This window comes from Microcebus murinus, chromosome 6, assembly GCF_040939455.1.
Source record: "Microcebus murinus isolate Inina chromosome 6, M.murinus_Inina_mat1.0, whole genome shotgun sequence".
Classification (NCBI taxonomy): Eukaryota; Metazoa; Chordata; class Mammalia; order Primates; family Cheirogaleidae; genus Microcebus; species Microcebus murinus.
Genome location: NC_134109.1, coordinates 99,466,594 through 99,491,137, shown reverse-complemented (window position 1 = coordinate 99,491,137; position 24,544 = coordinate 99,466,594). Strand labels below are relative to the sequence as shown.

General features: G+C 39.5%; 1 protein-coding gene across 1 annotated transcript in view; it reads right to left on the bottom strand.

Annotated features, from left to right (window-relative positions):
* The window catches only part of USP3 (ubiquitin specific peptidase 3), a 73,112-nt gene extending 49,257 nt beyond the window's left edge, over nucleotides 1-23,855 (bottom strand). The window contains exon 1 of the mRNA XM_012758606.3: nucleotides 23,526-23,855. Within this exon, the coding sequence (XP_012614060.1) occupies nucleotides 23,526-23,616 (91 nt within the window). The 5' untranslated portion in view covers nucleotides 23,617-23,855. The remainder of the gene's footprint in view (nucleotides 1-23,525) is intronic.
* Between the last annotated feature and the right edge of the window lie 689 nt (nucleotides 23,856-24,544).

Below are 24,544 nucleotides of genomic sequence, written 5' to 3'. Positions count from 1 at the left end.
TTGATATTCAAGGTCTATCAGTAATTCTTCTCGGCCCTGGCACAGTGGCTCATGCTGGTAATCCTACCACAGCCTTTGTGAGGCTGAGGAGGGAGATTTGCTTGAAGCCAGGAGTTTGAGACCAGCCTGAGCAAGAGCGAGACCACCCCACCACCACCACCACCACGGCCTCTACAAAAAAATACAAAAATTGGCCAGGCATGGTGGCACAGGCCCGTAGTCCCAGCTACCCAGGAGGCTGAGGTAGGAGGATTGCTTGTGCCCAGGAGTTGGAGATGCAGTGACCTATGATGATGCCACTGCATTATAGCCTAAATAACAGAGTGAGACTCTGCCTCACCAAAAAAAATAAAAAAAAAAAATTATCCTGGGATTCTAAACTTTTTGACAAAACATCTTGTATTACTGTTTATAACAACTCCATCACTATCCTACACACAAAATAATTCAAGCATACAGCACTGACAGGCAAGCCATTTATAGTCCATCTATTATCCAGTGGTTGCATCAACTGGGAGGGAAGGCACTTTATCTTCTCAAAAATTCAGAAAGGTGATGACTGTTGACCAGGATTCTAGTTCTGGCTCTACCATTACTAGCTACAGAAGGGAGAACATTACTACTATTCTGGGTTTATTTCTTCATTATAAAATGAAAATTAGACGATGACTTTGTCCCCTCTAATTATAAACATGACAAGGACTAGCAAAAGTTAGATGAAACAATCATGTCATCCTCCCCTATAAAAAAATTCTTCCAACTCTTCTTTCCATCAAATTTTCTTAAAAGGCTTAACAAAAAAAATTTATTGCTAATGTATTATAGTATAAACTTCTAAACCAATGGTTTTCAGGTCTTTTCCTGCCTCCTATCAACCCTGAAGGCAAACACATTCCTACCACCCTGCCCATCAGTAACAGCAAGTCATTGCAACGGGGGAAGGGGGTGGGAAGTATGTGGTAGTTCACTGTTTAAAGCCAGAACAGACAACATGGGGCTGTAACAGTAAAACTCAGAACCGCCTCTCCCACACACTTTTTAAAGTGCAACACTTGAAAAGTATTAGCAAGCTGAAAGAAAACATCCATAACATGTGTGGTTTTTTAAAGTAAAAAATTTTCATTTAGTTGAATTTTCATTTCATTTCATTTTCATTTAGTTGCGAGACAGGGTCTCACTCTATAACCTGGACTAGAGTGGAGTGGCAACAATACAGCTCACTGCAACCTCAAACTCCTGGGCTCAAGCGATCCCTGCTGGGCTCAACCCTAAAGTACTAGGGTTACAGATGTGAGCCACCACACCCAGCCCAGCTAGTTAACATCTACATAGTGTATACTGTGTGCCAGGCACTACTGCAACCACTTTATGAATACTACTTCATTTAATCCTCTACAATCCAATGAAGATTTACTATTACCTGGTGTGTTTTATAGATGAGAAAACTAAAGCACAGAGAAGTCATATAACTTACTAAGTTAGTAAGTGACAGAGCTATAACTCAAACTCATACAATGTTTGAAGGCACTGCATGGACCACTGCAAGGCAGTAAGTCCAGATGACTGCCGCTTTTGCTTTAAAAAGATACCACAGTATGTGTTTCTGTATCTATGTATATATTACATACTTGTGTATAAATTTTCTAAAGTCTGGAAGAGTGTATACTAACAACAGTTATGTAAAAGGAATGAGATAGGGACTGGAGCCATGTGGACTTACTTTCATTTTCAACTATACTGTTTGAAGTTTTTCAAAAAGCATTATTTCTTTTATAATAAAAATTAAATTTAAAATGTTTTAAATTTAAAAATACTGCTATCATAAAATTGTCCTAATGAAGTGAACTTATTCTAGATTTTTAGGCATGAGTGGTAAATTAAATGAAAATCTGAGATTGCAACTCTATGAATCTGCAAAAATGAGATCAAAGGGCCAGGCGTCTGTATCCCAGCACTTTGAAAGGCTGAGGTAGGAGGATCACTTGGGACCAGGAGTTCAAGACCAACCTGGGTAACATAGCACAACCCCATCTCTATAAAAAATTTAAAAATTTGCCAGGAGGTTCAGTCACATTGTCTTCAAGAACAAAAAAAAAAAAAAAAAAAAAAATTTGCCAGGAGGCTGAAGTGGGAGGATTGCTTGAGCCCAAGAGCTCGAGGCTGCAGTGAGCTATGATTGTGCCATTGTACTCTAGCCTGAGCAACAACACAAAATCCTGTTTAAAAAAAAAGTAATCAATGAAAATTTTAAAGCTATTATTAAAATACACACACACTCTATTAAAGTATCCATTGTAAAAGTGTTCTTCCTCTTATATTAATAATTAGATAGGGCAGTATCATCATAAAAATTCTATTATATAAATATTCTAGTACATATGAGTAGAAATATATTCCAGATTGACCCAATTTACCTTCCAAATGATACAGTTGTAGATGTTTAAGAGCAAGGCATATTATCTTCCATGCACCATAAATGCTCTCTGAGCTGCATGCTCACAAGCCTATTCTACCCTAAAAGTTCAGAAGTCTCTTTTATCTATAACTTGAGTCCCCTAAAGTCATAAAAAGAGACCCAGAACTGAGCCATAATGTACTCCAGAAAAGAAGAAATCAAGCTATTCTGAGCAACTGCCAAAGGTGCCAAAGCAGCCTGAGTGCAGCCAAAATTATTGCCTGATATCCCCTGTCTCTCACAATGCTGTTCATTCTGGGAGTAGGTACTGGACTCCCAGGAAATAGGGCAACAGGAGAGTTCTTGTAAAAAGATACAGGAGGTACCCGGGACCAAAGTTATAAGCCAATGAAGAGCCTGGGAAACTAAGCAAAGGTCCAAATACTAGGGGAGGAGGCCAAGCACGAGTACCAAGTCCAAGTGGTCAGAAGTGGCAGGCTGGGACTCAAGGCCAAGAACACAGGACAGAACCAAGAGTCCAGAGCCAAGGCAGGGAAGATAATTATGAAGCAAAGCTTATCTTGGTTGCCTCTCTGCTTTCCCCATGAACATATTTTCCATTTTCCTCCTTCTGGCATCTCTCTTTTGCCTCTATTCCCTTCTCATTCCAGGCTGACAGTCAATCTCTCCTAAATCATTAGATAAGCAGATTGTTTGCTGTAAAGTCACAGGTCAGCATTTCCCTTCTCCTTTCTGCTTAATGGTCCTGTGATAAATTGAAGATGGACACAAACTCTTTCACACTCTTCCCATGGAGAGGCAAGGTCAATATCCTCATTCCCTGATTCTGGGCAGGCTCTGTGACTGCCCTGACCAACTGAACATGGCAATCTACAAGTCCAGGTCTTATGAAATTTGCAGCGTCCTCTTGCTATCACTTGGAATGCTCACTCTCCGGGAAGCCAGCCCCCACGTAAGAAATCTGATTACCCTGAGACCAACATACTTTGAGAAGCCGAACAATGTGTAGTGAGACTCTGGAGATTACGACACCACGGGGGACAGAAAGCACAGAGATAACAGACATATAAATTAAGAAGCCACCTTGGAAGAGGATGCTCCAGCCCCAGGTACTCCACTGATACAACCCCAGCCGAGTTCTTTCTGAACACCTGACCCACAAAATTATAAGCAAAATGAAATGTTTCAAACTATAAGGATGTAAGACAATTTGTTATACAGGAACAGAAAACCAGAACCCACTTACAGAGGGAGGGGTATCAGTGATACAGCATCAGCCATACCCGCCAAACACTGGAATTACTGACACTGTTGTTTAGTAAAAGTAAGGATGGAAAAGGAGGTTCTACCTCATAGGAATCAAAACTGTCCAAAGACTATTGTATCCACCCTACAACACAGGCAGTGAGAGTAACGACGCAGCAGTCTACCCTCAACTTTGGACTGGATCTTTCTATACTGCATCAGTATTTTAATAACTCAAATCTAGATGTGCTGCCACTACCATAAGACAACCTAATTCTTGAGCACAAACATCATTCCTAATGTTGCTCTGTATTATAAAAACAGAAACTCAGTACAAATAGGTTTAAAACCTTCAAAATCTCAAAAGCACTATTTCCACAGAAATCCCAAATTCTGGGTAAAAATCTTTAAGAAAGGGCCAGAGGCGTGTGCAGGAACTCCTTTTCTCTTCATTAAAAGCTACAAAACCTTACTCTTCATTCCTTTTGCTTCTCTGGATTATGTTATTTAATAAGCATTCTGGGAAACCTCAGATCTTACTGAAGATTGAACTTGAAAAACTGATTCTAAATAATCATGGGTTCACGACATCCTACTCCAACTGTTTCCAACTATATCTTTACCCAAGAGTTCTACCATGTTTCCCAGCCACCCTGACTTGATCTCCATCCCACCCTGCAATGCCTGATACCAGGCCTTTGTGGCTGGGATCAAGGGCCCACGTCCTAATCAGAATCCCAAGATTTCTGAGGAAGTACTCATAATTTTCTCATAAAGTGCCTAGCAAACTGTTCCATGGCTGGCCCGGGGGGGGGGTGGTGGAGGTGGAGACAGTGACCAGAACTCTGTCCCACATTGTTCTTGTTGAACTAGGCAAGGACCTTGATTACCTGCCCTTGACCTTTATCCTGCCAGAAGAACTCCTTCCTTTACACAAAAATGTATCAAACAGAATGACCTGCCTTTATAGGAATTTAACTGTTACTCTGTAGACTCATAATAAACATGTTAGAGATATGACATAATGAACCAAGTATGGCTTCAGAGCCAACAGTCTTAAGTTTATATTCTAGTTCTATCATTCCTTTATTCTATGACCTTAAGCTAACAGTTCCGGAGCCTGTTTATTCCCTGTAAAACAGGACAAATACCACCTGCTACCTCACATGGCTATGGTAAGGATTTCATGAGAAAAACTATATTAAAATACACAGCACAGGACCTAACAAATAGAAAGCACCCAGTGAATGTCAGTTCCTTTCCCTTTAAAAATATGTTAAAAAGAATACAACAGTTGTCAGGGGTTAATGCTGGGGGCTGTTATTACGTATACTGCAGTTAACATATGCTCACATATACGATGATTAATAATTTTCAGAATTTTTCTCTTGTTTACACTCTTTAAAAGAATTTCAGCTGACAATTTCTTTTCACAGAAAAATTCCAAATACATAAGACACATCAAAGTCAGCAAAAATCCCTCAGAAACTCCTCCTATACCTTACCTAAAATTCAATTATATTGAAAACATCAAATGAATGAAATAAAATACTCAATTTTAATAATCTTATTTCAAAATTCATGTGACTATTATAACCACCTTAATGTCAGAATTACTAAATTTTAGATATCTCATGTAAAATACTTAAGGGAATGCATTTTAGAAGCACAGTTTGAAAGATGTGTAAGGTTTAGACAATTTAATAAAATGCTATTCAAATAAAACATATAAGTACAGAAGCAACTCAAATGTCAAAATTGTTCTGAAATACACTGAACTCAGAGGTATTCAGAACAGATATTAAATCCTGGTTCATCAATTTAATCAACCAAAATGTACCGTAGGTATTTACTCCATTTAGGGTCCTGCCAGTATGTTAGCAATGAATGAAAATGTCAAAATTCAGACTAAGAGAGTAAGATGCTAAATTCTTAGTGTGAATGGTTCTATAGCCCAATATCCAGTGCAATGGGGTAACAGGCTAAGCTGTCTAAAGATATTTTTTCATTTCTAATTTTTGTTTCATTAAAGGAGATAGGAATTTCACATCATACTAGATTTAACATATGGTTATCAGCTTATTTTTATGGACCAGTAGATTTTAACTTCTACCCTAAATAATTCAATTCTTTTGTATTCACCTTATTACCCATTTCTCTGTAAGGAGCAATGTCCTTGGCTCTTAGAGGCTAATTTTGAGACTGTGCTCTACCTTCTCAACCCTTTCCATGTCAGGGCATGCACACATGTGTATGGCACATACATACACAATAACATCTGTATGGCACATGAACATAAACTGAAGAGGCTTCTCAGAGATAGAAGTGGTCTGCTTGGGGGCATAGCCACCCCTAGGCTGAGGGGATTATTTATCTCAACACATATGTAACCCATTTGTGGCCCCCTGGAAGGGACGCTATGCTAGCCAATCTTTTATATGATTAGCAAAGCAGCAGGAGGTCTCCCTTCTGCTCCAATGCTCACTTGTTAGAACAAAAGACCAGAAGTCATCAATCACCTGAGAGGACCCAGCAGCACTATCTGGAATCCAAGATGCCATTCCTCTGAGGATCTGCAGTTCATAATCAAGCCTCTGAAACCTATCAGAGAAAATGGATACTGAAATCCTTATTTCTAGCCTGTATGTAACTGTCTTATCCTACTGCCATTCTGTAATGCCAGCAAGTAGCCAGTCAACAGTTCACCACAAAAGAACCTAATGCAAATTAAATTAAAAGTAAGGACGAAGTACCAGAAACAGCTGGGTCTGAGCACTCAAACCATCAAAAGCACTGATGAGTATGTACAAGGAACAGTGAACTGCTTAAAATGAACCTTGACCCAGAACATATGACTAGCTACTACTTGACTAAAAATGTTCCCAAGGCCACTTCCAGCTCTCTGATTTCAAGGTTCCCAGACATAAAAATAATTACAATAACATATTTCACTTCAACAGCCTTGAATATATTTGTAAAACCACAGGAGATAGGAACACGCAGGCAAATAGCTTGAAGTATTATCACAAAACAACTTATACATTACTGCTCATACAATTAACAAGTTATATTTTTATTCTTCCCTGAACATACCCAATAATACAAAAATATATTTGCACAAGGCTATTAATTGCAGCATTATTTCTAACTGCAAAATATCGGAAACAAAGGAGGACTGGAGGCTGCCTGAACTCACTGTGGCAAATCCACAAAAGGAACCCTACAAAGCTGTTAAAAAATAAGGAGAATTCCCACAAACATGGAGTGATATACAGGATATACTGCCAAGGAAAAAAGCAAATCCCAAAAGAGTATATATCATTTGCTAGCTTTTGTAAAAGAAAAAAGAGAAAATAAAAAAATACTCATCTACCTGCTTATTTTTACAAGAAACACAAGAAGGATAAATCAGAAGTTGATGAAATTGGCTGTCCACAGGGGATGGGTAGGAAGGGACTGGGTACTGACACTTTTCGGTACAGCTTCTGTATAACTGTAACTTTTGGAACCATGTTAATGTTTTATATATTCAAAAAGTAAAATAAAATCAGCAACGATAAGGTAAAAAAAATCTAAAGTTAAAATCAAACACAAACAAATGAACCTGTGTATCAAATAAATAAATGTATTAAATGGGGGAGGAAAATGAACCCAAACAACTTTTGAACATAATACTTTATATATTGTCAGTATACAGACAGAAAGAACTGTAAGCAAACATTGAACTCTAGTTATAAGGAGTTTTCTTTGCAATGGTATGAGTTAGCAATTCTGGAACTATTTTCTCTGATTACAGACTTGACAAAATGAGTACATATGTTGTGGATAATGGGAACCAGATTCTCACTGTTAGAGAAGGGTGTTACAAATATGGAAGGGGGTAAGGTCTGTGGTGTTGAATGAAATTGTAGGTATCAATACAAACTCATGGTCATACACATGCAAATACACACAGACATAAATAGATGTGGACATATTTATTTATTTGTATTTCTTAGCTTTTGTCTGCTGAGAGATCTTAGTTTGTAAACATTATTCCCAACCAAAAAGAATGAGGGCTACTTGGAGAAATGGCTGATTCCAAGGCTGGGGCAAGCTAAGTACGAGATGAGCCTGGAACATCTTGTGCCAAAAAGAAAGAAAGGGCTCCAAGAACAATGGGGACATATCAAAATTATAGCTTAAGGGGGCTCCCACTAGCCAAATGTAAGACAATTTGAGCCTCAAAATAAATAATAACAGAGTAACACAGAATAAATAAAAATCTATGAGTCCATCCCAAGATAAGAAAATAATAAACAAGGGAAAAAGAAAAGCTCTTCCTTATAGTAAAATACCATCTAACATATATAGAAGAAATACAAGTTAGAAAATCACCATCTTGCAACCATCCTAATAATAACTGATTCAGTCAAGAACGATCAATAGATGTAAAACTGTTGGGTGAAAGTTTAGTAAGGAATAGGATATATATATATATACATAACAGGATATATATATATACACACACACACACACAATCTCAAAGTATCTCCCACAAATGACTTCTTAACAACAAAAAACAGTAACTTCATAGAGTAACCTAGCAAATATTACCTTAATAGTAATCAAAGTTAACATCGCCAAAAATGAGAGAAAAACCAACATCATACACCTCTTGATAAGATGCCCTAAGACGATACAACATTACTTCTGTGGCATTCCTACCAAAAAATGCATAATCTGAATCTAATCATAAGGAAATATCAGAAAAACTCAAATTGAGGGACATTCTATAAAGCAACTGAAATGAATTCTTCAAAAATGCCAAAACATAAAAGACACGAAAGGCTGAGGAACTGTTGAAGATTAAAAAAGACTAAAGAGTTATAACAACTAAATGTAACATATGATCCTAGATTAGGTCCAGAGTAGCGGGGTAGGTAGACAGAAAGGAGAAACAGCAATAAAAGATATTTATTTAGGCCAGGCACAGTGGCTCACACCTGCAATCCTAGCACTCTGGGAGGCCGAGGTGGGAAGATTGCTTGAGCTCAGGAGTTCAAGATCAGCCTGAGCAAGAGCGAGACCCTGTCTCTACTATAAATAGAAAGAAATTAGCCCAAAACAACTAAAAAATAGAAAAAATTAGCTGGGCATGGTGGTGCATGCCTGTAGTCCCAGCTACCGAGGAGGCTGAGGCAGGAGGATTGCTTGAGCCCCGGAGTTTGAAGTTGCTGTGAGCTAGGCTGATGCCATGGTACTCTAGCCCGGGCAACAGAGCAAGAGTCTGTATCAAAAAAAAAAAAAAAAAAGAAGGCCGGGCACGGTGGCTCACGCCTGTAATCCTAGCACTCTGGGAGGCCAAGGCATGGTGGATTGCTCGAGGTCAGGAGTTCGAAACCAGCCTGAGCAAGAGCCAGACCCCATCTCTACTATAAATAGAAAGAAATTAATTGGACAACTAATATATATAGAAAAAAATTAGCTGGGCATGGTGGCCCATGCCTGTAGTCCCAGCTACTTGGGAGGCTGAGGCAGAAGGATTGCTTGAGCCCAGGAGTTTGAGGTTGCTATGAGCTAGGCTGACGCCACAGCACTCACTCTAGTCTGGGCAACAAAGTGAGACTCTGTCTCAAAAAAAAAAAAGGATATTTATTTATGTCCCTTATTGGGACAACTGAAGAAATCTGAACATGGAATGAGCATTAGATAATTGTATCAGTATTAAATGTCCTGACTTTTTTTTTTTAAAGGCAGGGTCTTGCTATGTTGCCCAGCTAGTCTCAAAACTCCTGAGCTCAAGCTGCCTCAGTCAGTGGGACTACAAGTACACACCACCATGCCTAGCTTAAATGTCCTGATTTTGGCTGACCAATATCCTGTGCTGATTGAAAAGAAAGTGCTGTTTCTTGGGGGAAAAACAAACTATTTATGGATAAAGGCATGTTATATCTGCAGATTACTTGGGGGAAATACATAAACAGAAGGTATATATATAATTGATGAAGCAAATGAGGCAGAATGTTAAAGACAGGCAAATCTAGGTAAAGATTATAGGAGAGTTCTTATATTCTTAGCAATATATATTTTTTTTTCTTTTTTTTTTTTTTTGAGACAGAGTCTCACTCTATTGCCCAGGCTAGAGTGTGTGGTGTCAGCCTAGCTCACAGAAACCTCAAACTCCTAGGCTCAAGCAATCCTTCTGCCTCAACCTCCTGAGTAGCTGGGACTACAGGCATGCACCACGATCCCTGGCTAATTTTTTCTATATATTTTTAGTTGGCCAATTAATTTCTTTCTATTTTCAGTAGAGACAGGATCCTGCTCTTGTTCAGGCTGGTTTCGAACTCCTGATCTTGAGCGATCCTCCTGCTTCAGCCTCCCAGAGTGCTAGGATTATAGGCATGAACCACCATACCCAGCCAGCAATATTTCTCAAAGTGTGAAATTACACCAAAATCAAAAATTCTTTTAAATTTTGAGATTAAAAATCTGTATTCTTTACTTTCAATCAATAACATAACTTTTTTAAAAACTAAAACATGAAGAAAAATATAAAATTACCAATGCACAGAGCCAAAGAATCCCTCCATTAATGGATGATGAACTAGTCCAGTAAAAATTATAATATATTAATTGCAGTAGTCCCAATGACCTTACAATTATGTTTCTTTCACAGGCACACATATCCAAAGTCTGGCTTGTGATTTGGCTTTCCAAGCAAGGGCAAAGCTCTTGGCTTATCTATGCTCTCTTCTGACTCTGGTAATAGCAACAATATTCTGTTCATCTGAGAAGGTAAATCTGAGTGTGAACTTTTATTCAAATAGATTGGTGTAAAATTTCAGTCTTAGTGATTTAACTAACTAATAAGATCCATTTCTGATAGGGCAAAATATTTTGTCCTAGAAATGAGATTTAAAATAAAACTCATTTTACAACGGACACCAAACTAACCATGGTAGACCAATTCTCACTCATCTCCACTTCTACCTAAAATCCCACTAAAATGATAATGAAGGAATAAAACAGATACAAACCCACAAGGATATCCACAAGGTTAAAAAGAACACTTGAGGCAACCAAGCAGTCAATAGATTTCATTCATTCATTCATTCTGAGACAGAGTCTTGCTCTATCACCTGGGCTAGAGTGCAGTGACATCATCATAGCTCACAGCAACCTCAATTCCTGGGCTCAATCTATCCTCCTATCTCAGCCTCTTGAGTAGCTGGGACTACAGGCACGCACTACCATGCCCAGCTAATTTTTTCTATTTTTAGTAGAGATAGGGGTCTCACTCTTGCTCAGGCTGGTCTTGAAGTCCCGGCCTCAAAGGATTCTCCCACCTCAGCCTCCCAGAGTGCTAGGATTACAGGCGTGAGCCACCAACCCCGGCCCAGACAAAAGATTTCAACAGGTTTCTGGAAGTCAGGAAAAAGGGGAGCAATAACAATCTTAGTAGTGCAAAGAAAGCTACAGCCTAAGTACCTGTGGAGAAGTATGCAGATGGGAGGGACTCTGGGTACAGGGACGTAGCAGACAGCAGGGGTATGGGGCTCAGCGCTGTAAGGAGCAACTGAGTCATGGAACTTCCAGCAATCTAACGACAGAACATCTGTGGCCAGGTGTACAGCCCCCAGAGGGAAAACTGAAAAACTGAATGGCACTAGAAGATTCTCCACACAGACATGAGTGTCTTCCTCCACTGAAAAAGGTGTCTGGCTCCGCCCACCTCACAGGGAAGCCTACTCTAGACACGCCCTACCCACTTAGGAAGCTTTTTAGTGGCTCACTCTTACATGAAAAAAGACAAAAAAGATCTTTAAAGAAATCTTCCAATCTAAGAGTATCAATAAAAAAAGAAAAGAAGAACCCAGAAAAAATAGAAACAATATAGGGAGGACAGGAAAACTTCAAAACAAACAAACTCTAAACTGCTGGAGTGATAAAAGATGATACTACAAAATAATAGCCACAGGATATACGAAAAAAACATGGCCAGAAAATGAGAAAGGGCCCTTGAAAATTAAAAATATGATAATAAAAATTCAATAGATGGCATAGAAGAAAAAAAAATTAAGGAAATATCCCAGAAACTAGAACCAAAAGGCAAAGAAATAAAAGGATATGAAAAATACGGCCGGGCGCGGTGGCTCACGCCTGTAATCCTAGCACTCTGGGAGGCCGAGGCGGGCGGATTGCTCAAGGTCAGGAGTTCAAAACCAGCCTAAGCGAGACCCCGTCTCTACCATAAAAAATAGAAAGAAATTAATTGGCCAACTAATATATATAATATAAAAAAAAAATCAGCCGGGCATGGTGGCTCGTGCCTGTAGTCCCAGCTACTCGGGAGGCTGAGGCAGGAGGATTGCTTGAGCCCAGGAGTTTGAGGTTGCTGTGAGCTAGGCTGACGCCATGGCACTCACTCTAGCCTAGGCAAGAAAGCGAGACTCTGTCTCAAAAAAAAAAAATAATAAAAAAAAAAAAAAAAAAAAAAAAAAAAAGAAAAATAAAGGTTCCACCCAGGACACCCAACATCTAATTAATAGGAGTTCCAGGAAGAAAAAAAAAATTAAGGATGTAAGCATGAGAGGAGGAACATGCTATCAAATTTATAATACAAAAAAATTTTCTTTTAACTTAAAGATGAGACCCTCTAGATTGAAATGTGCTCTGAGTACCCATCACAGTAAAAGAAAAACTACCCATTCCAAGACATATTTTGAAATTTCAGAACACCAAAGATAAAAAAAATACATTAAAATCTTCTAGGAAAAATTAAAAAACATATATGAAGGAAGTAATCAGAAAGGCAACAGCAACACCGGAAGCCTAAATACAAAGGAACTTTATTCTTTTCTAACTAATATCCCTTAATCAGCCAAGCAATCAAGTATAAAGGTAAAAATAAAAATGTCAGAATTGCAAGGTCTCAAAAATTTACCTTCTACAAAAGTAGGGAGAGAGAAGGGAGCTAGATGATGTACTCCAGCAAAACAATGGAATAAACTAAGAATGAGAAGACATGGATGCTGGGCGCTGTGACTCATGCCTGTAATCCTAGCATTCTGGGAGGCCAAGAGTGCTAGGCCTCTAACCTCAAGGATCTCAAGGACCACTTGAGTTCAGGAGCTCAAGACCAGCCTGGGCAAGAGCGACCCAATCTCTACTAAAAATAGAAAAAAAATAGCTGGGCATGGTGGCAGGTGCCTGTAGTCCCAGCTACTCAGGAGGCTGAGGCAGAAGGATGGCTTAGAGCCCAGGAAGTTTGAGGCTGCTGTGAGCTAGGCTCACAGCACTCTAGCCCAGGCAACATAGTGAGATTCTGTCTCAAAACAAACAAACAAAAAAAGAAATGGGATCCAGGAAATGGGAGATCTAACAGTTCAAGAGAACAGCAAAGGGAATCACAGGATAAAAACTATCCAGTAGACCTACAAAATACTTCAGATGGAAGCAAAAGACAGAAGGCTCTGGAAGGAGGTTTTCAGAAAAGAGTAGTTGCTACGAAATTATCTAATCTGTTGAAGTGGCTGGAAAACAATATTCATAGACATTTGACAACTTTACAGGAAGATTTAAGAGACTGTATAGAAGAGATAAGCTAAGCAATTTTAAAAAGAGGCAATTATTAACTCAAGGAAAAATACAAGAAAGAAAAATTAATCACATTAGCCAAAATATGTGATCTAATTATACTGGGGAATGGAGAGAAGGACAGAAGAGACAGTGGTGCAAAGTCTTCATTCACCATAGCAAAGATGTTAAGGAACAGCGCCTAAAAGTGATTAAAAAAAATAACAGTAGTACTTAGAAGTATGTAGGTAAATATGATAGAAAGTGAAATAGAGCTTAAAGAGGTTGTCTGTGGGCAGCAGGACTGAGGATAGAGAAGAGGGAAACTATTCTATTTTAAGCCCCTTGATACTATGGCTTAACTGTGTATATTTCAGAACTGTGTATTACTGTTCTGAAAACATGAATCAATGTTTAAAAGGTAAACTGATGTAACAGTCATATCAATTCATGAAATTGGCCAAATTATTTTTTTTATCTTAAAAAAATGTAAAATCTATTACATAGCATAAAAATTAGAATAGCAGCTTATCATTTGGGGCCAGGCAGAATTCCCTATACTGCACTGCTAATTTGCAGAGCTAATGGTATATGTTCTCTGCTAGTAAATGTAATTTCAAAGCTGGCCAAAATTTGTCATCTATATGTCAACAGATCCAGATACCTACAGAGTCAGAGATGAGAGGGCATCTGGTCCTGCTGACTTCCCACACAGAGGCAAATTCTGATCCATAAGGCTGGTCCCCTCACCCCACTGGCTCAAGCGCTTTATTTTTAAATGGATTTCTGATGTTTTCAACATCAAATGGAAACATATAGAAACAATGTGTGTAAAACAACATATTCTCAAAAACTGTAATGCACTAAACAAATTTGGCATTACTCCTGTCACAAAGTCAGACTTCTTCAGATCCACTTTGGTGAAAAACACCTAATTATGCTATTATGCTACTCTGTCCTCAGCTTAATATTGGAACTGTGTCCCTATTGGAACTGAGATCCCAAATGAGGGGAAAGGATAGTGGAGGGAAGAATGAAAACACTAGAGCCAAAGCATATTACTAAATCAGAGTCAAAATGGGCTACTTGTACCTTTCAGAGACCAGACACAAATAGCCACCAACTACCAGAAGTCTGTATTTTTTCAAAAATAGCATCCCCTATAAAGCTGATCGTATGGAGAATGAAAACAAAAGCCACAAATCACTTAAGAAAAATTCTGACACCTAATACTTCCATTTATTTAATATAGTAAGATCTGATGTAATCCCATGCTTTTGCCAACAACCCAAGTAAGCAAATCCATGGTAAAACAGTAGTGGCACTTCAAAAGAAATGAATCAAGTCATAAATGTAAACAACACACAGCTATTATTTCAAAACATCAGCAAGTGTATGCAATATAAGAAAAGATTCTTATACTTAAGTACTCCTCCCATAAGTAAATAAAATAGTTAAGAAGTTTAGCGACCTCCTAATATCAAAGACTTTCCTTAATGAACAATAGGTTTAATATCTGCACTGTACAATTCTCTTCCTAGCTCTTGGTGGTTATATAATAAAGGTTAGCACTAAAGCACAAAGTGGAGGAAGGAATAAATACAATTGTATTTATTTACTGGTGGGCTGGGAATTCTTTATTCTTTTAAAATCAATGAAGCTATTTATGAAGAAACAGAAAGAAAAAAAAATACAAAGTAGGTATATACTTATACTCTGCCTAACGGGTTAAATACTTAATATTCCAGAACATAGGTACCCACAAACTCCAAAAACATTTACTTGAGTTTTTTAAAATAGCAATTCTAGTTATTTAGCAAAAATCAAGGATGAATTCTTCTTTTACAACAAAGAGAGACAATTTTCAAATCTAACCAACCTTTTCCCAAAAATCTCTACTATGCATTCTAAGAAAAAGACTGAAAATATATTTTTTAAATGAGCCTCTAAAAAAACTATACACAAACAAAATACTCAAAGTGAGTAAAATGAAACTAAACGCAGTTAAGCTCTCAGAATTAAATTCTCATGGCATGCATGTTGAGCTCTGGCATCTACTTCATACACATAAGGTGAAGCTTTATCTTTTAATTGTTACAGAGCAATTTCTCAAATGCTAAAGTATCTCACTATTAACATCCAAAACAATTCACATGGAAACAAGAGTTAATCTCACCTAAATCAAAAAAACATTTTACTGTGTAAAACTAAAATTAAAATTGCTCAATCAGTAAGTGGTTAGTCCCATGGTCTCTACACTATATAGTTCTTTTCAAAAAATGTCTATCCTACTAAAGCAATTTTTCTAACATGTTATCTATCTATTATCCCAGGGAAACATTCTATCACAAAAATTTGTTTCCTAGAAATCTCAACCTTTTGAGATTTGTAGGAAACAAATTTGTTTCCTACAAATCTCCAAAAATTTGATCAAAATATTAACATCCCAGTATTATATAACAAACATTCAAGACAAACAAATGGACAATAATCTATTTAAAAAAGAAAACCTGGGTTTGGTCAGTAAGGACAAAGATTTAAAGAAGCTAAAACAATAAGTATACTATCGTATAATCAGTTAAATTAAACCTGCAGGAATATGATAGTTAATTGCCAGCCTGCTCTTCCTGGTGATGAGACAGTAAAAATACAGTCCATAAAATTAAGAGTCTTCGGGTGGGTCAAGGATAAACAGGCAAGCAATTTCTACAAGGCAGGCTGTCCTAACCCAGCTAAAACAAAGAAAAAATAACAGGATAGAAGAATGGAAAACAGCTCACTGATAGAAAACTACTCAACTCTGTCTACAGTTTTCAGTACAGTAACATGCTATACAGGTTTGTAGCCCAGGAGCAAGAGGCTATATCATATAGCCCAGGTGTGTAGGATGTTATACCCTATTATAAATTAAAATTAAAAAAAAAGAAAACTGCTCAACCCTAAATCAGAGTACGTCTCCAGATAAAATCTAGTCAGTTACAATATTTTTAAAAAGACATAAACTGGTTTATCTTAAACTCTCAATTCCCCACTCAAAGGGTCTTACAAAATTAAATTAGCTATCATTTATCGTGAAACATCTAACACAAACAAGGCAACTACAAACTTCATTTTTCAATGTCCAAGTTTAATTTCACAGTAGTTCTCAAAATCTGAAATGCCTTCTTAAACTCATCTGGATTTTATACATGTGTAAATAGCATACATATATACTTTTCACTGTATCTTAAGAGGGAGAAATCTGTTTTAAGCTCTGCAGTTATTATAGTAGTCTATAAAGACTATAATTAACTTTACAGGAAATACAACTGGAAAATCTTAGAATATAACTAAATGGAATGAACAAAGTATGTTGCCTAAAAGCAAAGATTTCGAATAACCTCTGAGCTACCGAAGGCAAAAGCAAAATTTCATACCTTAGGAATTCTCTCCCTTCTCCACCACAACAAACCAGCTCCAAGAAGAATCTTCTTTACCAGAAATAAAATAAAAAATGGGGGGGGGGGGGCTTCAACAACTGAAACACATTTTTAAAATAACCAAAAATTTACTGCATTTTATCCGTAGCTATATGAGAAGGCTGGTTTATTACGTCTGAACTAAAGTAATGTGAATTTCAGCCTGCAGAAAAATTAGATGAGTGTGACAAATTTGACATTCAAAACAGTTGTTTTCTTCCAATTATATTACCAATTCCTCGTTCCAACCTGCCAGCACTTTAATCAATAAATTGGGTCAGGGGAGTAACCAAATACTGAATTTTAAAATAAGCAATTTTCAAGATGTAGAATGTAAAATGCATTTCATGTCAAAAATCTTCAAAAGAATTATGTACCACATTCCCTTGTTTTGTGGGGAAAAAAAAAAAAAGAAAGGAAGAAAAAGTTATAAAAAAAAAAAGAATTATTTCAAATATATTTCCAAGCACTTTAAATCCTTTAAATTATCAAGCATTAAGTTACTGAATGACAAAATAAAGACCCTGCTTTTATTAATAAAAAGGCAAGTTAAAAGTTTGAATGGTATTTGAGTTTAAGCTTTGGGCTATCTTTAATACCTCCAAGCATCTTAAGCAACTCTTAACCTTTGTCTCAGTTTCATAATCTATAAAACAGGAAAATCTACAAGGATGGGTAGTTAATTAAATTAGTCAGGATTAAATGCTAGCAAACTGCTTTGAAGTGACTTTATGTTGTTCTCAGTTCTCCTCCTACTCAGTAAAACTAATAGATGAAAAAACATCTGGAATTACTATAGATAATAACATCTGCAGACTCACAGCAGTTAAAAAGATGATCTCTACAAGTGTCTAAGCCAAAATTCATTCAATAACCTCATATCTTAAAATCTTAAGATACATTGCAATGAACAATTTTTAGGTGAATCTCATTTCAGTTTCAAAGATATCTACATTTATCTACATTCTCAAAACACACTATTACACAGAAACCTCAGAGCATCTTGAGAGGTCTTGGCACAAGACAATTGTAGGTAAGATGAACAAGCTGTTACTGTTGTTAATGCTATTCTCAGGATTCTAAACTGTCAATCAAAGTAAGCTTCATCACAAATACACCCTCCAAAAAGTACTAGCCCCTACTGAGAACCTATCAAAGTACTTCCTTCTATACCATCTGTCCAGGAAAGCTCTAGTAAAACACCTAGAATGCAGTCGCTCTCCTGTCTAAAGATGCTATGAATAAAGAGAAAACACTAAAATATATTAACAGTTTACATTTTCTACTTCAAACACTGATTAGCTACCTACTAAATCTAGTCCAGTGCCTAGGTTGAAGACAAAATCTGTATGTAGGTAGGTTAGAAACTGCAGCTTAATCAAAGGAGACTGACATTTTGTTTTCAAAGAAGGAAAAAATATATAAAGCAGGCTCAAGAAAGGGGGAAAAGCTAAAAAAGAAAAAACAAAGCAGTTTTGGCAGGGGGAAATGTACATGTAAATGGTTCCCTGATGGAAGAGGGACTCAATTAAATTTTAAAACAGGAATGTATTATAAATTTACTCACTGAGCTACAAACTAAATTACTCACTGGTCTGCTTACTGAGCTGCAAACACTATGAAAACATAAGTATTTCTAAATCTAGTTTGAAGGATCCAAAATTAATCTTTTATATTCCAGTAGAGAAGGAAATTACATAAATTTTAACAGGAAAAAGTAAGATGTTATATGAGCTAAAGGTGTAAAAGCAAAGAATGATGAGAAGGAATTATTTTGAGCATAAATAAAAGGAAACCAAACCAAAGGGTTCTATTTCTCCCCCCTCAACGGCATCCTTTCTTCTGCTTTAGGCCATTACGGGATGTTCTTTATACACTGCTAAGTATACTATTTGGGAAATAATCTCTAATCAGTGTGTCAAAACCTCTTCACAACAGGAAAACATCAGGCTCTATCTCTAGACTGCGGCCTGTTCAAACACACTCTAAATTTCAAGTCTTTTACACCAACTACCAACTATTAATATTAGCAACTTTGGAAATAGGCTGAGGCTGCTTGAAGGTTCTGGGGAATGGGATGGGAGAGGAATATTGCCAGACTGAGAACTCCATTTGACTTAAGCTTTACAAATATTACCCAAAAAGTTTAAATTCTTCAGAAAGGTATATAAAACTCAAATACTAATCTTAAGAATTAATGTGAAAAAAAAATCACCTGTCCACTAATTTTTTAACTGCCCTATCCACATTTACAACTAGATTGTCCACCTGCCGTCTATAAACACAGAATATCAAAAGAATACAAATAAATTGTGGTAACAACAATGCAGATGGTCATTTGCTCACAATCCAAAGTTAGGTTTACTGACTAAAATACTGGGGGGGAAGCTCACTTACTGTGCATTTATTTTCAACATAAAGTTAAAGACCATTACAGCCACAAGTAAACAAGAGTCTTCTGTAAATGCAGGTCATGCAAGAAATATGATACAAAATAACCTATCATTCCCTCAAGATGATTTCTTGCTGTTATCACAAGCTCATCAGTCCATTATAAATTGATTACTGCTGACAAAGAATCAATAATCAATACCTCATCCTACTGAATAAACCTTTTAAAAAAGGGCTTATCTCCAATATCCACCCCAAATTGCAAAATATTTACTTGATCTACTCTTACTTTTCTGGGTAGAGTAATATGAGAATAAGTATGTATTGAAAAGTTAAAGAGGCACTTTCAACTCTCTGAAGACTAATTGGAAAAATTCTCATGTCTATGCTATTAAAATATCTCCAATTTAACTTGCTATTTAACCCAAACCTCTGAAGTCCAAATGCTTGGTCTTTGGCTTTCCTTAGTTATTAAAACAGTTGTGTTCAGGGCTTTTTAAACAATTGATGTTTTTTTCCCTGTATTTTGCCACTGGTTAAACTCTTTTACCCACAAAAATAAAGAATGTCCAAGCCTCCAGCTTCTGAAAATAACATCTGGTATGTGCACATAACAAAAAGCTTGAGAGAATGTCCTAGTTTTTATTTAAAACTTTTTTTCATTTAAAACTAGAATTGCTTTTAGCAACAGTTAGGCAAAAATCATCTTTTACTTTATTAGGAGATTGCTATTTTCAACATTTACCTTAAACCACAACATGGATTTATCTTCTAACCAGTTGGTTTCCTGTCTCTCCCCTCAACTAGATTAGACTGTAACTTTGAGAGCAAGTGACTACTAAACCCTGTGATCTGTTTCCCAGCTAATATATTTCAAAAGCTTCAAGTCTCTACAAAGACATAAATGTAGCTAGCCTAAAAGCCTTAAGGATTTCTCTAATTTTTAAAAGCTATTCTGATAAGAACAGGTATCCTTAACAGTTACTGTAGTCGTACACCAGTGGGTTCTCAAAGTGTGGTCCTGGACCCTGGAGACCTTCCAGGACCCTTTCAGGGGGTCCAGAAGGCCAAAACTATTTTCACAAATAATATTGAGATGTTATTTTTATTGTTTACTCCTATCATTTCACAAGCATGCAATGGAGTGTTCCAGAGGCTACGTGATAGATGATTATTTCAAGAGACTGAAGATGCATACATGAGAACCCAGCTGTCTTCTATAAAGCTAAACAAACAGTTGCAAAAACGTAAAATAATGCCACTCTTCTCATCAAATATTTGTTTTGAAAAACCCATTTTATTACATAAACTGCCAATTTATGTTAACAGGTATTGGATCCATTGTTATTTATAAATTAATAAATACATATTTTAACTTTTTCCCAGTTTTAATTTCCAATATGACAAATATCAACAGATATAAGGCACACAAACAAAGGCTCTTTGGGTTCTCAATGATTTTTTAGAATATAAAGGAGTCCTAAGTACAAAAAGTGTAAGAACCACTATAGTACACAATTATATAACCTAACACACAGTGACTCCCATGGATAAGCTCAAGTTAATTCTGAAGTACAATTACTTCTTACCCCTTCTAATCTTGTTGAGTTCTGTATCTCCTTGTAAAGCATAGTGCAGCATAAAGCCAGGCTGTTCTAGGCCCCATTTAATGGGCTTTAGATATTTAATTATTCAGTCCTCTTTATAAAGATGCCCTGACCTGTAATACCACCTATTACTTGAATAATGCATGAGTTTCTCAAAATCTTCACAAAAAATTACCTTGTTCAACTAAAAGCAACCTATGAAGTAAAGGCCTAGCATTACCCTTTTATTTTTTTAGATAACATAATGAAACTGATACTCGAAGAAAACAGAACTACTTGTCCAAGGATGTATTGCTAGCTAGTAGAGCCTAGGATATTGGTCTTTTGCAATTCGCTTGGCTGTCTCACTGTGGTGTAACTGTTAACTCCCAAAGAAAATAAGGCAAGGGCATTACTTTTATTGTCCCAGCGCCAAAAGAGGGATTTTCCCCCTCCTTAATAAGAACATAATCAGATTCGATACCCAGTCACAGGATTATTCAATACATTGGACTACCCTTTTGGTCCTCTACCAAAAAAATTAAAATAAAATAAAATAAAATAAAATTCAAGAGTATTGGAGAAAAAAACACCACAATATACAATACTCCAAGATGATAAATTAGTTAAGGGCTCACAGATTTACTAATCATTTAATTGCTGAAATAACAGGCAGGCAAGAACAAGATCAAGCTTAATAGAGTAACACTAGATTATATCAACAAATGGATTCCAACAGGTTAAAATGGGAAGCCCACATAATATGGGTTCAGCTCAGAATGTGGGCAGAAGAAAAAACCCACACAAAGTTGCAAAACTAGTTTATTAGTTCTACAAATCCAAGCAAGTGACTAGAACCACCCTTGCAAAGCAATGTCAGGCAAACTGTTGCAAGATACAAAGATGCTGTCCTACCCCTTGGACAGAAATCAGCCCTCTCTTAAGGCTAAAGGTATTATTATTGTTCTTGCTATCATCACAAGTTTCTGTTATGCCCCATTTTAACTTAAGTTCCTCAAGAGATGCTCAATTTTCATCTCTTTTTTATAGTCAAGTAGACTCCTTGACTGATGGAGGCAAGACTGACTCACAACAGATTATCTGCCACTTGCCTATTTCTTTTCTTTTTTTTAGATACATGTGCCCAGGGAAGCCATTTTTAAGTTTGATGCGTTTTTACCTTAGAGAAAAGCCAGAAATGTGCCAATAGTCCATTTTGTATGCCTGTAATTTCATACAGATGAACAAGAATAATTTCACCATTCCTCCTGAGGTATGCTTTCCCTAGTGTATACACCTTGGTCATGTTTTATTTTTTCAAATTTCTTTTGGGAGAAAAAATTAAATTACATTTATAGCACCACAGCTATAGGTACAGTTATAGCTAATGTACTACCAACCAATTTGTAAGGCGGTGCAACACACCTTATTTGCTGTTCCATACTCAACATGCGTTGTTAAAAGACACACACAGTCTTATAAGAGCTAATTTATACAAGTTTCTGCATCCTCACAAAAAAATTACAATACTTCACTGTGAAACCTGTTAACTGCTTAATTTTTAAACATTTCATACAGTAAAAAGACATCTGACTTTACACAGGCAAGCAAAGCATCAACTATTTGAGAGCTCCAAGAAACCGGTTATTTCTATTCCTTATCCCAGAATACTGATTTCTTTGTGGCGCTACCTATAGTTTTTTCCAAGGACATAATTGGCGTACTTTAAGAAGTAACCTGTCAAAACTATTAAGGCATTCTCTAAACTATGTTCCCAGCTCCGGCCCACAACGAGAAATGTCACAGCTAAATCGCACCACAGCTGTTTTCCTGTATTTCTTCAAATGAGCCCAAGATTTTTGAAGTGCACAATTCAAATTTTACACTACAACCCAAGCTACCAGTGATCACCTCAAAGCTAATAAACAAAGACACTAGCGGCGGCACCAGGGCCCCACCAGGAAGTAATCAAAGCAGTGTGGCCGGTGGGACCCTAAGAAGTCGCTAGAGCAGACAATGAGAGGGCACTGGGGCTTCCAAGGGGGCCGGCAGGAGGAGTTAAAATGCTCCAGCTACTCAAGAGCATTACACAAACGCAGTGACTGTGTTACGGCACATGAATGCGGGAATCCCAACGCAATTTCAGACAACCCAAAAGCTCTGAAAAGCGAACTCGAGCTGCCCCTCCAAAGCGGCTGTTGGCTCAGACCCCGAGCTTTTTCGCTAGCAGCCTGTTTTCAAACTTCACCCTCCCAGGCCGAAGAAAGACTCCGACCGCGGCCGCCGAGCTTCCGAGAGCCTCGCGGGGGTTCGGGATGCCGGAGCCTGCGGGGAAGGGAAACGCAGCGGGGCCGGGACCCGCTGGAGAGGGACCCCGCGCGACAGGCAGCCCAGACAAAGCTGCGCCGGGAGAGCGGCGCTTTTCCTGTCCGGTCGGCGGAGGAACGCGACCGGGGCCCCGCCACACGTGCGGCCGCCCCGCGGGGGCAGACACCCGCCCCCACAGCCTCCGACCCCGCGCGGCGGGCGAGCTCAGCCCCCAGGCACGGCAGGGCGGGGCGAGGGGCGCGAGCGCGGGCCAGGGTCCCCGCCCGCCGCTGCCCCCACGCGCTCGAGGCCTCCCCGGACTCCCGCCTCTCGCGGGCCTCTCCTTCGCCGGCCGGGCCGTCGGGCCGCGGGAAACAAAGGAGCCGCCGCCGCTCCTGCCCGCGTCCGGCTTCACCGCGCACCCCTCCCCAGCCCGCCGGGCCCGGCTCGCCCTCACCCCTCCCGGAGTCCGCGCGCCGGCCGCCCGCGGCCCCTAGACGGCAGGCCCGGCAGAGCCGGGGCCTCGGGTGCGCTGCCGGCCCGGCCTGGGGCTGCACTCACCGCTGCAGCACCAGGACGACGGGGAGCCGTTGGGGAACTTGGCTGAGTCCGGAGCGATGCAGACGCTGGAGCTCAGGTGTGGACACTCCATGGCCACTAGGAGGGCGGCGGGGAGGACCGAGGCTCCGGGACCGGGCGAAGTGGGGGCGGAGGAACTCCGGAGGCTCCGTCTGGGGTCGCTCCTCGCCGGGCGCTCGGCCGACGGCGGCTGCGTCCCGAGCCCTTGCGTCAAAGAAAGCAAGGGCTTCCGGGCGCCGGGTTTTCCCGCCCGCCGCCTCTCGGCTCCCAGCTCCCGAGAACGTGGAAGTCCGAGATCCGGGTTCTGCAGCCAGCCCTTGACTGGAGGCTTCCGCCTTCCCAGGCCGGCCCCGCCCCGCCCCCCCTCGGGCTGGGCCCGCCCCCGGGCCCGCCCCCGTCCGCTCCCGCTGGGTGGGCCCCGCGCGCACCAGCTGGTGGCGCAGAGTCCGGCTGCGCTCCGGAGTGACTTTCCCAACTTCGCCACCCCGGCGGCCGCGGCTTCCCCTAGCCCCGGGAGGGGTGGGGCGCCGAGCCGGGGCACCGGGGCCGGGCCGCTGCGTTTCCTGCGGTCGGCGGAGGAGGCTGACCCTGCGTGGGGTGAGGAGGTCTGACGGCGGCGCAGCTAGGTGGTAGCCAATCTGGCAGAGTGCGAAGAAGAAAATAAAAACCACTCGAGCAGGCAGGCCCTATAGCCCTCATTTTACACAGGAAGAAACAAGGTCGCAGAGGTTAAGGGCCTGGCTCAGGGGGCCCAGCGGGTTGCGTGGGTCCCGGGCCAACCTGACTTTAATGTTCTGGTCCCCGCGGCAGGTGCTCTCCGGGGCCTGCGTGAGCTTTGGAACCCGTGGCCTTAGCCACGCTGCGTGGCCCGGCCCGCAGGGGCGCCCTCGGCTCTGGGTTCAACCCGTGTGCCTGTGACTCAACCGTCTGCGTTACCTCGAGCACATCGTCGGACTTTCGTGCCTCGCTCATCGCTGGAAGTTTAAGTGAAATAAACGTAA